Below are 15,806 nucleotides of genomic sequence, written 5' to 3' on the forward strand. Positions count from 1 at the left end.
AACAAAATAATGTCTAACATGAGACCAGAGAACAGCTCTAAGGGAGAGGCACAGAGACACAGCCCCGGAGAAATAACTGCAGTGAGACAGGCTCTGAGAGACAGCTACACCAACCTGCACAATGTTGCCGACTACTGCGAGAAGAACTACATGGAGGTGAGTAGGTGCTGGACTCTTAGGAGGAAAATGTAGGGGCTGATGTCTAGAAGTAGAGAGAAAAACCAGAAACTGGGGTCATGGACATACAGACAAAGCTTGTCAGCTCATTGGACAGTCTCCTAAGGTGGCTACGGTGGTGGCAATTGTTCAGATGGCCACTGAAGGTGGTTTGTGTTGGAGGTCTTTGTCGATGTTGATAACTACCTGTTTATGAGATGACAATAGACCAAAGAGGACTATTTATTGTATTCATCCTATATTGAAGACATTCAACAACAATTAACAGCCTCTGATTTTCCAGCTATTGGCAAACTAGTGGCCCCAGCGCCATAGAATCCTGTGATCTTCAGAGTAGGATGGCAAGATGGTGCAGTCTCTACCAGACAGTATTTAGTAAGGCTTTCCCATAGTATTCCCTTTCTCTCTAACAGCTCTTACTAACCTCTTATCTCCCAGGCCTCGGACAAAAAAAAGGCATTGCAGGACACCATGTCACTGGTCACTCAGACACTGGCCAGCGTGGCCTCTCATGTGGGGTTGGTGGCCAGAGAAATGTTACTGATACTGCAGGAGCAGAGCCAGATCCTTCACCAGCATGAGAACAGAGTGAGGAACATCTCACAGGTCAGTCATAGGTCACTTTGTCAACTCATATATAATAGAGTACAGTATGCAAGAGCTGTTTTTATATATATATATATATATATATATATATATATATATATATATATATATAGAAAGAGAGAGAGAGAGAGAGAGAGAGAGAGAGAAAGAGAGAGAGAGAGGGAGAGAGAGAGAGTTTGTGCTTGGTAATGGAAGAAGTGGAACCCTATCAATATAAGCAAGCTTTTGGCACCACGTCTCTGAGATTGGCCAATGGATTGCCCTGATCTTGGCATGCACTTTTTCCATTGAGGCAATTCCCATCAATTCATATAGACCTCGATAAACTTGGGAAAAAACTAGAATGCTAAGTGTCATTTCTGTTTTTATCAATGAGGAAGCTCCTTCAAATATGGTTTTTGTGGTGGAACCGATGCATGGAAAACACACATTTGCCCTTGTAGATGTTGACATCTGAGAACAGGGGGACACTCCTTAGTGTCCATAAATTACGGATATTCTGAGCCTAAATTCATTGTGTTTAGCCCCCCACGCTGATTTGCAAGGGAAGATGATTATTAACTATTATATGGGTAGCTTGACTAGAAGCTTGAGGGATACATGGTGAGGCAGTGAGCACCTAAAAAACCCCACAAATGGCAACCAATTAAATGTACACTTCAATTGTTCTACCTGGAAAAGAAAATCTATTCACCGATTGGTTGCTAGGGGTTTCTGCCCAAGGGCAGAGTTGCCTAATTTTCATTGTGTATAGATTTTTGAGGTTCACTGTGTCTAGATAGTTCTTATACGGCAGATGAGTAGCTGATCACCATTTGATCATCATGCCACCATCATTTGATGCCTGACTCTTCCTTTGAAGCTGGTAGATATTCGAGTGGAGAAGGCATCCCGCCAGAAAATAGGGCCATTGACATGCAGTAAGAAAAAGTTGCACACTCAGAAAATACTGAGTGAAGGGAATCAAGCCCCACGCCCTGCGTATATCAGAAGTCCAATCAATTCCAAAATCCTCGATCAAACCGGCCATGGAATTACGGTAAGAATATTGTTTATTAATTGTTTACCTGGCCAGTGATTGGGTCTATGGTATAGGCACGTAGGTATCCCTCCTTCCTGACCCCTAACTTGGGCAGTGGAGTCTTATGCTTACCATCTGCCCTATGATTGTAGATAAGTACAGGGCTTCCTTTTGTCCAATGGCAGCCCATTTATTGTCCTACACAAGGTTCAGGGATTTTTAATTTTTTCTTCTCCTTGGTGAGTTCAATGGCTGGTTCTAAGTGACACTTAATACTGAGTGAATTCAAATTGATGCCTATATTAAACCCATTCAAGTGAAGAGGTAAAGGGCACAAATCGTTGACATGGGACTCGTTTAAGGAACAGAAAACTCATTAATTCTAGTAAGCAGTTGTGTTGCCGGCGCCTCTGTTAACCACAGGGCGAGGACTGAGTAAGAGCAGATAGAGAAGTGGTTTGGGAGGACATAAATAGGTGCTACAAGTCAGTGAGAAAGATCCCCATTCTCAACAATGCCCACATCTTACTGTTGTAACGAAATAATCTGATATGCACCGGCCAAGACATCCTCAAGGACTGAATATCTGGTGAAAGTCAAACAAAGTACCAAGTCAACACACTAGGTAAAGAATCCAAGCCCTATGTACAGTACACTGAGTGCTAGCCCTACTACCAAGTGCTCCTGCTGTGCAATAGACTTGACATCTTCTGGCCTAAAAGTCCATAATTCTTGTCTCTGAATCCACTGATGAATCTTCCCCAGTTTTCAAGTAGGGGGAGAGTATAGCAAAATTCAGAATCAACAACGCAGTATCTAAGAAGAGTGGATGCCGAACTGCGGTGGTCTTCCCTAGAAGTGTTTGGTACAGTGGCTCAGTCTGAAGGCCAGTACGAGTAAGTTTTCAGGAGAATGGACATTTGTTCTTCTAGATACACCTGAAGCTTGAAGGTCAATTCAGGTGGCATTTGGGGTTAAGTTTAGACATTCTTGGAAGTATGGCTGAACAACTGATACACTGATTCTTTTCATGAGCTAAGGAAGCCCTGACCAATGGTTGTAGCTTCAACAGAGACTTTAATAATCACGGTCTTAGAGGGGTATCCTAACCCACTGCAGTTGGCCAATACTTCTTTTTATTTCTTTATTTATGTTTAATCTACCTCCTCAAACATTGACTATAAAGTGCCACCTGGTTTCCAGGGTCCATGACCTTCTGTGGCTTGATTGTCAGGCTCACATGGTTCTTATTCAGGTTAGGGACCCAGTCAACCTAACAGCAGTTAAGAGTGTGACTATTGTGATGGAAACAGGATTGAACTGGTGGGTGAAGGGTCCACCAGGGCTGCCCCTGCCGTGCCCCCACACCCCCCTACATGGGCCACCACCATCCACCCTCCCCTCTCCCCCAAGCATGAGTAAATTAAGCCTACCTTCAGCAAATAGGGGGAGGGAGATCAGCGGCCTGCTAATCAGGTCCGGACGGACGGGCCCACCGGGTCCAGTCCGACCCTGGCTAAAAGTAGAATTATTTTCAATTTGTTTCTAGAGAGTTGTCACTAGCTTGCAGTTTTAGCCTTGCCTAAGCCACCATTACCTTAGACTGACTCAGTCAAGCCTTCCTTAACACTGGTTCCCTAAAGAGCCCCTCTAATATCATGTTTATACCCACCCCCAAACCACCCCTGGGTTGACCCCTCCTACCGCAAACATTGTTGTAATTACATTGAATTTGTGCTTTTCGCCAGGAATCTGACTCTCGGTTATCGAAAACAGGAACCATGTCTCACAGGACTAGTTTCAAATCACTGACAAACTCACAGGGTACACTGGGGTAAGTACACGATAAATGAACCTGAGATCTATACAGTCTATAGTTTTCTTTTAACCCGTGGCCAGTGCTCTTGAAGGGAACTGTAGGGTGACTTTGTTGACTTTGAAAGGGCGTTTTTCTATGGCTGCATATAGGGAAAGTCGTTCTATTATTGGTGTAGTTGCAGATTTTAACTATCATGTATTTTGGAATCCTTAGGAGAAGTCTTCGAATTATAGACCCAGTTCTTCCACCGCAGATACCTGAGATGACACCTTCAACAACCCCGCCGTAAGTTTCTTAAGTTGCCCCTGTCAAATATTGTCTATCCTTGAAAGAACCAGATCATCAGGGTTATAGAAAACTGGGGGGGGGGGTTCACTCTGTCAGAGGGGGTTTTAATGTTAGAAATGGCCTCCTCTCCCATTCAAACTCAATGGTCCAGTCTAGGGATAGGCATACAGCTTGGCAATGATTCCCATTGGCTTTAAATGTGTGTGTGGGGTGATTTCTAGAGTTCCTAATATCGAAAACATATTTTTATCATAAATGATTTAGTTAAACACAACACCGATGTGGTAATTAAATATTTCACACATGCTAGATGCTCTTTAATTGGTGCTACCGGACTAAGGATAATATCATTATGTTGGTTCCATATAGTGATTTAAAAATTAGCCTCTCTTCATATTCTAATTCCCTAGCAGAGTGTGGAACAGCACTTCTCCAAATGTGGACACTACAATCATGGAACAGCCTCTTTCTCCACCTCCTGTTGTCCCTCAGGAACCCTTTGCTCTTCTTCAGGATGAAAACCACATAGCAAATAGCAGTAAGTAAGGACTGCACCAAATATAAGATAGCAAATATACAAACCCAAGATACACACACATCACACACCACCCAAACACACAGACATTCACCACCCAAACACCCAGACATTCACCACCTTAACACCCAGACATTCATCACCCAAACACCCAGACATTCACCACCCAAACTCCAAGACATTCACCACCCAAACACCCAGACATTCACCACCTTAACACCCAGACATTCACCACCCAAACACACAGACATTCACCACCCAAACATGTACCACCAAAACACCCGGACATTCACCACCCAAACACACAGACATTCACCACCCAAACACCCGGACATTCACTACCCAAACTCCAAGACATTCACCACCCAAACACCTGGACATTCACCAACCAAACACCCGGCCATTCACCACCCAAACACCTGTACATTCACCACCGAAACACCCAGACATTCACCACCTTAACACCCAGACATTCATCACCCAAACACCCAGACATTCACCACCCAAACACCCGGACATTTATCACCTAAACACCCAGACATTCACCACCCAAACACCCAGACATTCACCACCCAAACACCCGGACATTCACCACCCAAACACCGGGACATTCATCACCCAAACACCCAGACATTCACCACCCAAACACCCGGACATTCACCAACCAAACACCCAGACATTCACCTCCCAAACACCCAGACATTCACCTCCCAAACACCCAGACATTCACCACCCAAACACCCGGACATTCACCACCCAAACACCCGGCCATTCACCACCCAAACACCTGTACATTCACCACCGAAACACCCAGACATTCACCACCTTAACACCCAGACATTCATCACCCAAACACCTGTACATTCACCACCCAAACACCCAGACATTCACCACCCAAACACTCAGACATTCACCACCCAAACACCCAGACATTCACCACCCAAACACCCAGACATTCACCACCTTAACACCCAGACATTCACCACCCAAACACCCAGACATTCACCACCTTAACACCCAGACATTCACCACCCAAACACTCAGACATTCACCACCCAAACACCCAGACATTCACCACCCAAACACCCAGACATTCACCACCCAAACACCCAGACATTCACCACCCAAACACCTGTACATTCACCACCCAAACACCCGGACATTCACCACCTTAACACCCAGACATTCATCACCCAAACACCCAGACATTCATCACCCAAACACCTGTACATTCACCACCCAAACACCCGGACATTCACCACCTTAACACCCAGACATTCACCACCCAAACACCCAGACATTCACCACCTTAACACCCAGACATTCATCACCCAAACACCCAGACATTCATCACCCAAACACCCAGACATTCACCACCCAAACACCCAGACATTCACCACCCAAACACCTGTACATTCACCACCCAAACACCCAGACATTCACCACCCAAACACCCAGACATTCACCACCCAAACACCCAGACATTCACCACCCAAACACCCAGACATTCACCACCCAAACACCCAGACATTCATCACCCAAACACCTGTACATTCACCACCCAAACACCCAGACATTCACCACCCAAACACCCAGACATTCACCACCCAAACACCCAGACATTCACCACCTTAACACCCAGACATTCACCACCCAAACACCCAGACATTCACCACCCAAACACCCGGACATTCATAAACAGAAAACACAGTCATGTACATGTGTAGATCCAACAGTTAATTCTCACACCGAGCCCATATACAATACAATAAGAAATGTTCTATAGTTCAGGAAGCAGAAGTCAAAGGCTTAATAATTAATAGCTGTATAATGTGCAATGTTTGCCCTGGTCTAATAATTCAATTAGCTGTTTGTTTTTGTTATTGAAACTGCTCCGTATCAGAGAGAACTGCTCTACCTTAATGCAACACTGCCCCCTACAGTTATTCTGCTGTATTATTCCCTACTCACTGATTTAGCAGCGAGTTTCATCTGCCACTTTCCCTCTACAGCTGGCATTATGCTGTGTTCTGGATAAGGAGTCTTTCTGTAATTTGGATCTTCATACCTTAAGTCTACTAGAAAATCATATAAACATGAAATAAAGCCAATAGGCTGGTTTTGCTTCCAATAAGGATTAATTATATCTTAGTTGGGATCAAGTACAATCTACTGTTTTATTATTACACAGAAAAAGGAAAATGTTGATGTAATTGTGATACTGTTCTCTAATTTCATTGGACTGTTTCCAATTTTCCCCACTTCATCTCAGACCAGGAATTCAGTGACCTTTCTCCTCCTCTGGCCATTAATGATACTGTCAGATTTCCCAACCCCACCACAGTGGAAGGTTTTGTTTCTATTCAGGAAAAGTATAAAACATCATGCGCCCCTGTTATACATTATAAGGATATTAGAAGTCACTGAGGGGTTGTTCTGTGACCATATAAAGACACAAGGCTGCAGGCTGAGTTATACAGGGAACTCTGAGTATCACTCATGTATTATAAGGGATAATGTACCCCCTACTGTAAATGATAAGGATATTAGAAGTCACTGAGGGGTTGTTCTGTGACCATATAAAGGCACAAGGCTGCAGGCTGAGTTATACAGGGAACTCTGAGTATCACTCATGTATTATAAGGGATAATGTACCCCCTACTGTAAATGATAAGGATATTAGAAGTCACTGAGGGGTTGTTCTGTGACCATATAAAGGCACAAGGCTGCAGGCTGAGTTATACAGGGAACTCTGAGTATCACTCATGTATTATAAGGGATAATGTACCCCCTACTGTAAATGATAAGGATATTAGAAGTCACTGAGGGGTTGTTCTGTGACCATATAAAGGCACAAGACTGCAGACTGAGTTATACAGGGAACTCTGAGTATCACTCATGTATTATAAGGGATAATGTACCCCCTACTGTAAATGATAAGGATATTAGAAGTCACTGAGGGGTTGTTCTGTGACCATATAAAGGCACAAGGCTGCAGGCTGAGTTATACAGGGAACTCATGAGTATCACTCATGTATTATAAGGGATAATGTACCCCCTACTGTAAATGATAAGGATATTAGAAGTCACTGAGGGGTTGTTCTGTGACCATATAAAGGCACAAGGCTGCAGGCTGAGTTATACAGGGAACTCTGAGTATCACTCATGTATTATAAGGTATAATGTACCCCCTACTGTAAATGATAAGGATATTAGAAGTCACTGAGGGGTTGTTCTGTGACCATATAAAGACACAAGGCTGCAGGCTGAGTTATACAGGGAACTCTGAGTATCACTCATGTATTATAAGGGATAATGTACCCCCTACTGTAAATGATAAGGATATTAGAAGTCACTGAGGGGTTCTGTGACCATATAAAGACACAAGGCTGCAGGCTGAGTTATACAGGGAACTCTGAGTATCACTCATGTATTATAAGGGATAATGTACCCCCTACTGTAAATGATAAGGATATTAGAAGTCACTGAGGGGTTGTTCTGTGACCATATAAAGGCACAAGGCTGCAGGCTGAGTTATACAGGGAACACTGAGTATCACTCATGTATTATAAGGTATAATGTACCCCCTACTGTAAATGATAAGGATATTAGAAGTCACTGAGGGGTTGTTCTGTGACCATATAAAGGCACAAGGCTGCAGGCTGAGTTATACAGGGAACTCTGAGTATCACTCATGTATTATAAGGGATAATGTACCCCCTACTGTAAATGATAAGGATATTAGAAGTCACTGAGGGGTTGTTCTGTGACCATATAAAGGCACAAGGCTGCAGGCTGAGTTATACAGGGAACTCTGAGTATCACTCATGTATTATAAGGGATAATGTACCCCCTACTGTAAATGATAAGGATATTAGAAGTCACTGAGGGGTTGTTCTGTGACCATATAAAGGCACAAGGCTGCAGGCTGAGTTATACAGGGAACTCTGAGTATCACTCATGTATTATAAGGGATAATGTACCCCCTACTGTAAATGATAAGGATATTAGAAGTCACTGAGGGGTTGTTCTGTGACCATATAAAGGCACAAGGCTGCAAGCTGAGTTATACAGGGAACTCTGAGTATCACTCATGTATTATAAGGGATAATGTACCCCCTACTGTAAATGATAAGGATATTAGAAGTCACTGAGGGGTTGTTCTGTGACCATATAAAGGCACAAGGCTGCAGGCTGAGTTATACAGGGAACTCTGAGTATCACTCATGTATTATAAGGGATAATGTACCCCCTACTGTAAATGATAAGGATATTAGAAGTCACTGAGGGGTTGTTCTGTGACCATATAAAGGCACAAGGCTGCAGGCTGATTTATACAGGGAACTCTGAGTATCACTCATGTATTATAAGGGATAATGTACCCCCTACTGTAAATAAGGATGAGAAGTGTGTTAGATGCCTCCACAGCTCAGATTTCTAATGCTTTACTAAAGTTATGGAAGTAAAGTGTTGAAACAAGTGATGATGGGGGACTGCAGGTAAATCAGTGGTTACAGACACAATCATAAGTAACACTATTCTCCTTTATGTCCATACCATTCCACAGTTTTAGCTTCATCTTCCTTCCTTTAACTTTCAGCCTCCAATTCACTCCTGGACTTCTGTGATCCTGGACTCCCTCCTCCTCCTCCATCTGCTCATGAAGAAACAAATAACACTTCTTGGGAACCAGAGAACGGTAGGTACTGAGTTTTATCAATAAAATGAGTCCACGTAGCACAGGTTGTGGCCGTTGTGCAATTACAGAGGCTGCGTATGGTCCAGGTCTAACGACCAACCCAAACTTATGTTGTTACCTTGGATCATGAAATAAGCATTGGACCCACTGTCTCTGCGGTATTAATTAAATAAATAACATTGCAGTCATCAAACTGAACACTAGATGACGCCATACAACCACTTGATATTGAACTCATTTTTTTTCTCCATTCTCTGAATTGCGAGTTTTAATTTGTGCCCAACCCTATGTCTGGGCACAGGACATTCCCCTTTGTTTTAGGTCTGACTTAGTAAACACTAATGTTTTGTTTTACCTCACTGGATTAGTGAAACAGCTGCTCATTGGTCATCCTGGTTTTTCTTGCAGAACCTTCATTCCCAGTCTATCCCGAATCACTGGAAAGCCTTCCACCTCCTCCTCCTCCAGCAGACATTTAGCAGGGGCTTCAGAAGTACCTCCAATGGATGGTAAACCACAGATGCTGATAACATTTTCTGTGTATTTATACATGTAGACAATGCTCTCAAAGGATATTCAGACAACTAAAGTCCCTAACTATTTCCCTATTTTCACCTCCAGCTCTGCTGCAACTCTTTCCACCTCCAGCTCTGGTGCAACTCTTTCCAACTCTAACGCAGCTATTTCCACCTGCAGCTCTGGTGCAACTCTTTCTACTTCCAGCTCTGGTGAATCTCTTTCCCCCACCAGCTCTGGTGCTACTCTTTCCACCCAAGACTCTGGTGCATCTCTTTCCACCTCCAACTCTGGTGCATCACTTTTTACCTCTAGTACAGCTATTTCCACCTCCAGCTCTGTTGCAACTCTTTCCACCTCCAGTTATGGTGAATCTACTTCCGTCTCTAGCTCCAGTGCATCTCTTTCCACCTCCAGCTCTGGTGAATCTCTTTCCACCTCCAGCTCTGGTGCAACTCTTTCCACCTCCAGCTCTGGTGCATCTCTTTCTACCTCCAGCTCTGGTGCAACTCTTTCCACCTCCAGCTCTGGTGCAACTCTTTTCACCTCCAGCTCTGGTGCAACTCTTTTCAGCTCCAGCTCTGGTGCAACTCTTTTCACCTCCGGCTCTGGTGAATCTTCTTCCACCTCCAGTCCAACTCTTTCCACCTCCAGCTCTGGTGAATCTTCTTCCCCCTCCAGTGCAACTCTTTCCACCTCCAGCTCTGGTGCAACTCTTTTCACCTCCAGCTCTGGTGAATCTTATTCCACCTCCAGTCCAACTCTTTCCACCTCCAGCTCTGGTGAATCTTCTTCCACCTCCAGTGCAACTCTTTCCACCTCCAGCTCTGGTGCAACTCTTTTCACCTCCAGCTCTGGTGAATCTTATTCCACGTCCAGTGCAACTCTTTTCACCTCCAGCTCTGGTGAATCTTCTTCCACCTCCAGTGCAACTCTTTCCACCTCCAGCTCTGGTGCAACTCTTTTCCCCTCCAGCTCTGGTGCAACTCTTTTCACCTCCAGCTCTGGTGAATCTTATTCCACGTCCAGTGCAACTCTTTTCACCTCCAGCTCTGGTGCAACTCTTTTCACCTCCAGCTCTGGTGCAACGCTTTTCCCCTCCAGCTCTGGTGCAACTCTTTTTACCTCGGCTCTGGTGCAACTCTCTCCATCTCCAGCTCTAATGCAACTCTTTCCACCAAAGACTCTGGTGCATCTCTTTCCACCTCCAGCCCCGGGGCATCCATTTCCACCTCTGTCTTGCAAACGAATGACTTTAAAGATAGACAAATACAAAATATAATTATATAACAAATCAGATCAAACTGAGAAAAAAAAAATCAAGGTCGTTATATAGAACAAAATGTAACACAAATGAGGAAATAAAAATGACTAAATAAAAATTAAAAACATTAAAATAAAACTGTCACAGTCAATAAACTGCTATGGAATAAAAGCCGAGAGCCAAGCAGTTTTTCCCAGGAGGAATTCAGAGGGGAATAATGTAACCTCCAACCTGAAATAAAAAATCAATTCCATTTTGATCTTGGCTAAAAAGTATAAAAATAGCTCATGAGCTCAAATATTTGTTAATCATAAATCAGGTAAATATTCAGTGTAATGTTTAAGATTATAATATTATAAAGTGAATAATATACCCCCTATTGTAAAATACAAGGATATTATATGCCCCCGAGGAGTTCCACAACCCTGTAAAGGCACAAAGACAAAGGTCGACTGCTATTAAACAATCATGGAGACCGGGAGCCTCAGATGTCCTTTCTCATCTCCGTCCTGAGCAGATCAACACCTGAACACTTGTCTGTTTTCCTTCTGGGCAGATATATCCCTGACTGTACAGTTGGGCGAAGTGACCAGCAGGTGGTGCTGTTGTTACAAAATTCATTATATCAGCAGTTTATAAAAACTTAATTAACTCAAACTGAAAAAAAATTAATGAGAAATGCAAAAATAATAGCTTAGAAAAAGCACTTTAATATTGTTTTTTTTTAGGGTTTACTTCTAAAGGTGGCCATACACGGGCCGATAAAAGCTGCCGACAGACCAAGTCGGCAGCTTATTGGCCCGTGTATGGGGGCCCCCGACGGGCTTCCCCGATCGAGATCTGGCCGAAAGTCGGCCAGATCTCGATCGGATGGTGTTAAAAATCCCGTCGGATCGCGGCCACATCTGTTCGTTGATGCGGTCCCGCGATCCGACCGCCCGTTTGGCGAACGCTAGGATACGATCGTTGGGCCCTAGGGCCCACGATCGGATCAGCCCGATATTGCCCACCTCAAGGTGGGCATATCGGAGGGAGATCCGCTCGTTTGGCGACATCGCCAAACGAGCGGATCTATCCGTGTATGGCCACCCTTAGTTAAGCAAATATCTGGCAGATATGGGTTGTCGGAACTTTTCAGCCTTTGTTGGTAATGTATAGATTTCATCCATAATTACAGGTTTATTAATTGTGAAATAATCCGTGTATTAAACTGGCCATAGACGCAAAGATCCGATCGTACGAATCAACGTACGATCGGACTTTCCCATCTCCCGAACCTCCACTAACCATTCAGATCAAAGTCTTTACCATTCCGATCAAATAAGAACAGATCACCCAATGTTCTGCCCCTGACAGCAATCGTACGATACTTATGTCTGACAACACTAGTGACAGTCTCCCTCTGAAAATCGTACGATCGGCAATACACGCAGAGATATTATCGGCAGGCGACAGAAATTTTCTAACCTGTCCGATCGACCAAACGACCGATCTCCGACGGACGAAAAATGTCGGGACTCTCCACACACGGTCCGAAAATCGTACGAATCCACGATTCGTACGATCGGATCTTTGCGTCTATGGCCAGCTTTAGGTTTCTGCATATCTGCAAGGACTGAATATGGTCATGGAACTCCTTGGTGACCTCTACAATCCTTATGTAAACTGTCTCCAGGGCTCTCTAGGTTGTATCTGTTGAGGTTACTGGAGGGCAGCTCTCTGCACAGTTTAATATATAACCCCTGACGCTGCAGAAAAGGACGAGAGAACAGTGGAGGTCGCAGTGGGTGAAAGTGCAGATTTTGAATGAGGAAACAAGTCACAGGATAGAGAGAGAGTCATTCATTTTTTTGAATCACCAAACGTTATAGACGGACTTCCTTTCCGCGGACTCTCTGTGTTTTTTGAATTCTCTTTAAAAAAAAAACATTGGAAAAAAAAAGTGTTAACTCTCACTTTTAGTTCAGCTGAGCCAAATATTCCACTTCATTTTTTTTTAAGGCAAGTTACCCAGGGCTGTAGAGTCGGTACATAAAGCACTGCGTATCTTGACAGCGCTATATAAATAAATGATGATGATGATGATTTCAGTTCCAACTCAATAGTTTGTGGTATTTCTGACTCCGACTCCGGGTACCCAAAATTGCCTCTGACTCCAACTCCAAAGCTCCAGGCTGTGGCGTCAGTATATAAATCGTTTGACTGTGACTCCAACTCCTCAGTTTATGACTCCGACTCCAGTTACCCAAAATTGCTTCCAACTCCAACACTGAGCTCTTCCATTAACCAGTTTCTGTTTTCAAGCACTTGCCCGTGTCCCACTTCTGCTACCCCTTTGGCCCTCACACCAACCTCCTAGTACAGGTATGGGATCTGTTATCCAGAACGATTAGGACATTGGGTTTTCCAGATAACGGATCTTTCCGTAATTTGGATCTTCAGTCTACTAGAAACTCATGTAAACATGAAATAACCCCAATAGGCTGGTTTTGCCTCCAATAAGGATTAATAATATCTTAGTTGGGATCAAGTACAAGCGACTGTTTTATTATTACACAGAAAAAGGAAATCATTTTTAAAAACTTGAATTATTTGGATAAAATGGAGATTATGGGAGATGGCCTTTTCCAGAGCTTTCTGGATAATGGCTTTCTGGATAATGGATCCCATACCTGTACCACCAATGTGCGAGGGATGGCTGCATCCAGTAGTGTAGCTGTTGCTGATTTCCATGTACAAAGACATTTACTGCATTTGGGGACTGGACATAAATGGTCTTGAGACATTTTTATTTCATTTACATGGAAATGTCTCATAAAACAGCACATTTATTATTAGAAACTCAGTTTTTATAACTCAAGAGCCACGAGGAACCAGAAAAAACAGATTCTTAGAAATGGTACTTATTGATGTCATCACTCATAACCAGTGTGATGTCACTTGTGTCACATGACCCAAACGAAATTTTCAGAGAGAGATCAGAGAAGGCTCCACCGAATATGACAAATAGTTACTAAATAACAGGTTAAAATATCCTTTAATATTGTTCAATAGTCACACAAAGACATGTCTACTCCATGTTTATTACAGAATTGTAGATATAGATAAATATATATATAAAGTCACATGCTGGAATACAAATATAAATATGTTTCTATATTATTTGCTATACATTCGCTGTTCTTTATTATAACAAACAGCTTATATGGCTTTAGCAAGAATCAATGATCTTAATTATTAACTCTCATTGATCCACATGGTTAAATCCATGCTTTGTGCTGTGTCAGTAATGTAAAGCACCATTAAACCTGGAATAGTTCAGCAATTTCTTAGTATAATTGGGGGTTATATGGAGCAATAGGAGGAGTTATAGGGAGGGGTATATGGAGCAATAGGAGGAGTTATAGGGAGGGGTATATGGAGCAATAGGAGGAGTTATAGGGAGGGGTATATGGAGCAATAGGAGGAGTTATAGGGAGGGGTATATGGAGCAATAGGAGGAGTTATAGGGAGGGGTATATGGAGCAATAGGAGGAGTTATAGGGAGGGGTATATGGAGCAATAGGAGGAGTTATAGGGAGTGTTATATGGAGCAATAGGAGGAGTTATATGGAGGGTTATATGGAGCAATAGGAGGAGTTATATGGAGGGTTATATGGAGCAATAGGAGGAGTTATATGGAGGGGTATATGGAGCAATGGAAGGAGTTATAGGGAGGGGTGTATGGAGAGCAGTAGGAGGAGTTATAGGGAGGGGTATATGGAGCAATAGGAGGAGTTATATGGAGGGGTATATGGAGCAATAGGAGGAGTTATATGGAGGGGTATATGGAGCAATGGGAGGAGTTATAGGGAGGGGTGTATGGAGAGCAGTAGGAGGAGTTATAGGGAGGGGTGTATGGAGCAATAGGAGGAGTTATATGGAGGGGTATATGGAGCAATAGGAGGAGTTATATGGAGGGGTATATGGAGCAATGGGAGGAGTTATAGGGAGGGGTGTATGGAGAGCAGTAGGAGGAGTTATAGGGAGGGGTATATGGAGCAATAGGAGGAGTTATATGGAGCAATAGGAGGAGTTATATGGAGGGTACATAAACCAATAGGAGGCGTTATAGGAGGGGTATATGAAACAATAGGAGTTATAGGGAGGGGAATATTAATAAATAGGAATAGTTAACAAGGAAGGTTTTATGGAGCAATAAGAGGAACAATATGGAACATGACAATTCTAAGAAGTGATTATTATGAGCAGTGGGAAGAGAATTTACAGGAATTATAGAGACCATCAGGAACTAATGGTCTTAAGGTCCCATGTAAGTGGAATGGAGAGGTAGTAGTATCTAGCAGAGGAGAAATAACAACATGAAGCCATATGATATTACAACCTCAAATTTGAAGGTCACAAATCCTGAGTTCAAGGACATCAAACTGACAGAAAATAATTTGACAACATAAACAGAACTGGTTCAGCATTACTGTCAATTAAAATATATGCATCCCAAGAAAGCAGCCTACATACAGTATTACCCTGTGAGCTAGAGCTTTGCACAAACTGTATTTCTGATGATAATAACAAACTCCTATTTTATAGCTAAGGTATCATGAGCATTAGTGTTCTGTGTTCTCTCTACTCTTCCATTGGTGCAAAAGGAAGGGCATGATTTGCTGATGGGCTGCTAGGGGGGGTGAGATCACTCCAACTTGCAGTAAAGCAGTAAAGTGTCACTGAAGTTTATGAGAATGCAAGTCACATGACTGTGGGCACCTGGGAAACTGACAATATGTCTAGCCCTATGTCAGATTTCAAAATTAAATAGAAAAAAATCCATTTGCACTTGCAGAATTCTGCTGGAGCAGCACTATTAACCGATGCGTTTTGGAA

General features: G+C 43.1%; 2 protein-coding genes across 3 annotated transcripts in view; both read left to right on the plus strand.

Moving 5' to 3' along the window:
- Positions 1-15,806, plus strand: part of LOC108702367 (ABI gene family member 3) — a 17,199-nt gene continuing 1,393 nt past the window's right edge. The window contains exons 1-8 of one of the 2 annotated variants that reach the window (XM_041578230.1): positions 1-156; positions 616-783; positions 1,646-1,822; positions 3,553-3,638; positions 3,837-3,908; positions 4,325-4,449; positions 9,047-9,145; positions 9,554-9,654. In XM_041578230.1, the coding sequence (XP_041434164.1) occupies positions 10-156; positions 616-783; positions 1,646-1,822; positions 3,553-3,638; positions 3,837-3,908; positions 4,325-4,449; positions 9,047-9,145; positions 9,554-9,624 (945 nt within the window). In that variant the 5' untranslated portion in view covers positions 1-9 and the 3' untranslated portion in view covers positions 9,625-9,654. The other variant, XM_041578229.1, reaches the window with a different exon arrangement.
- Positions 9,648-10,824, plus strand: LOC121399117 (extensin-1-like). Its single transcript, XM_041578987.1, has 2 exons — positions 9,648-9,654; positions 9,767-10,824. The coding sequence occupies exons 1-2, from the start codon at positions 9,648-9,650 to the stop codon at positions 10,822-10,824; spliced, it is 1,065 nt and encodes a 354-aa protein (XP_041434921.1).

This window comes from Xenopus laevis, chromosome 9_10S, assembly GCF_017654675.1.
Source record: "Xenopus laevis strain J_2021 chromosome 9_10S, Xenopus_laevis_v10.1, whole genome shotgun sequence".
Classification (NCBI taxonomy): domain Eukaryota; kingdom Metazoa; phylum Chordata; class Amphibia; order Anura; family Pipidae; genus Xenopus; species Xenopus laevis.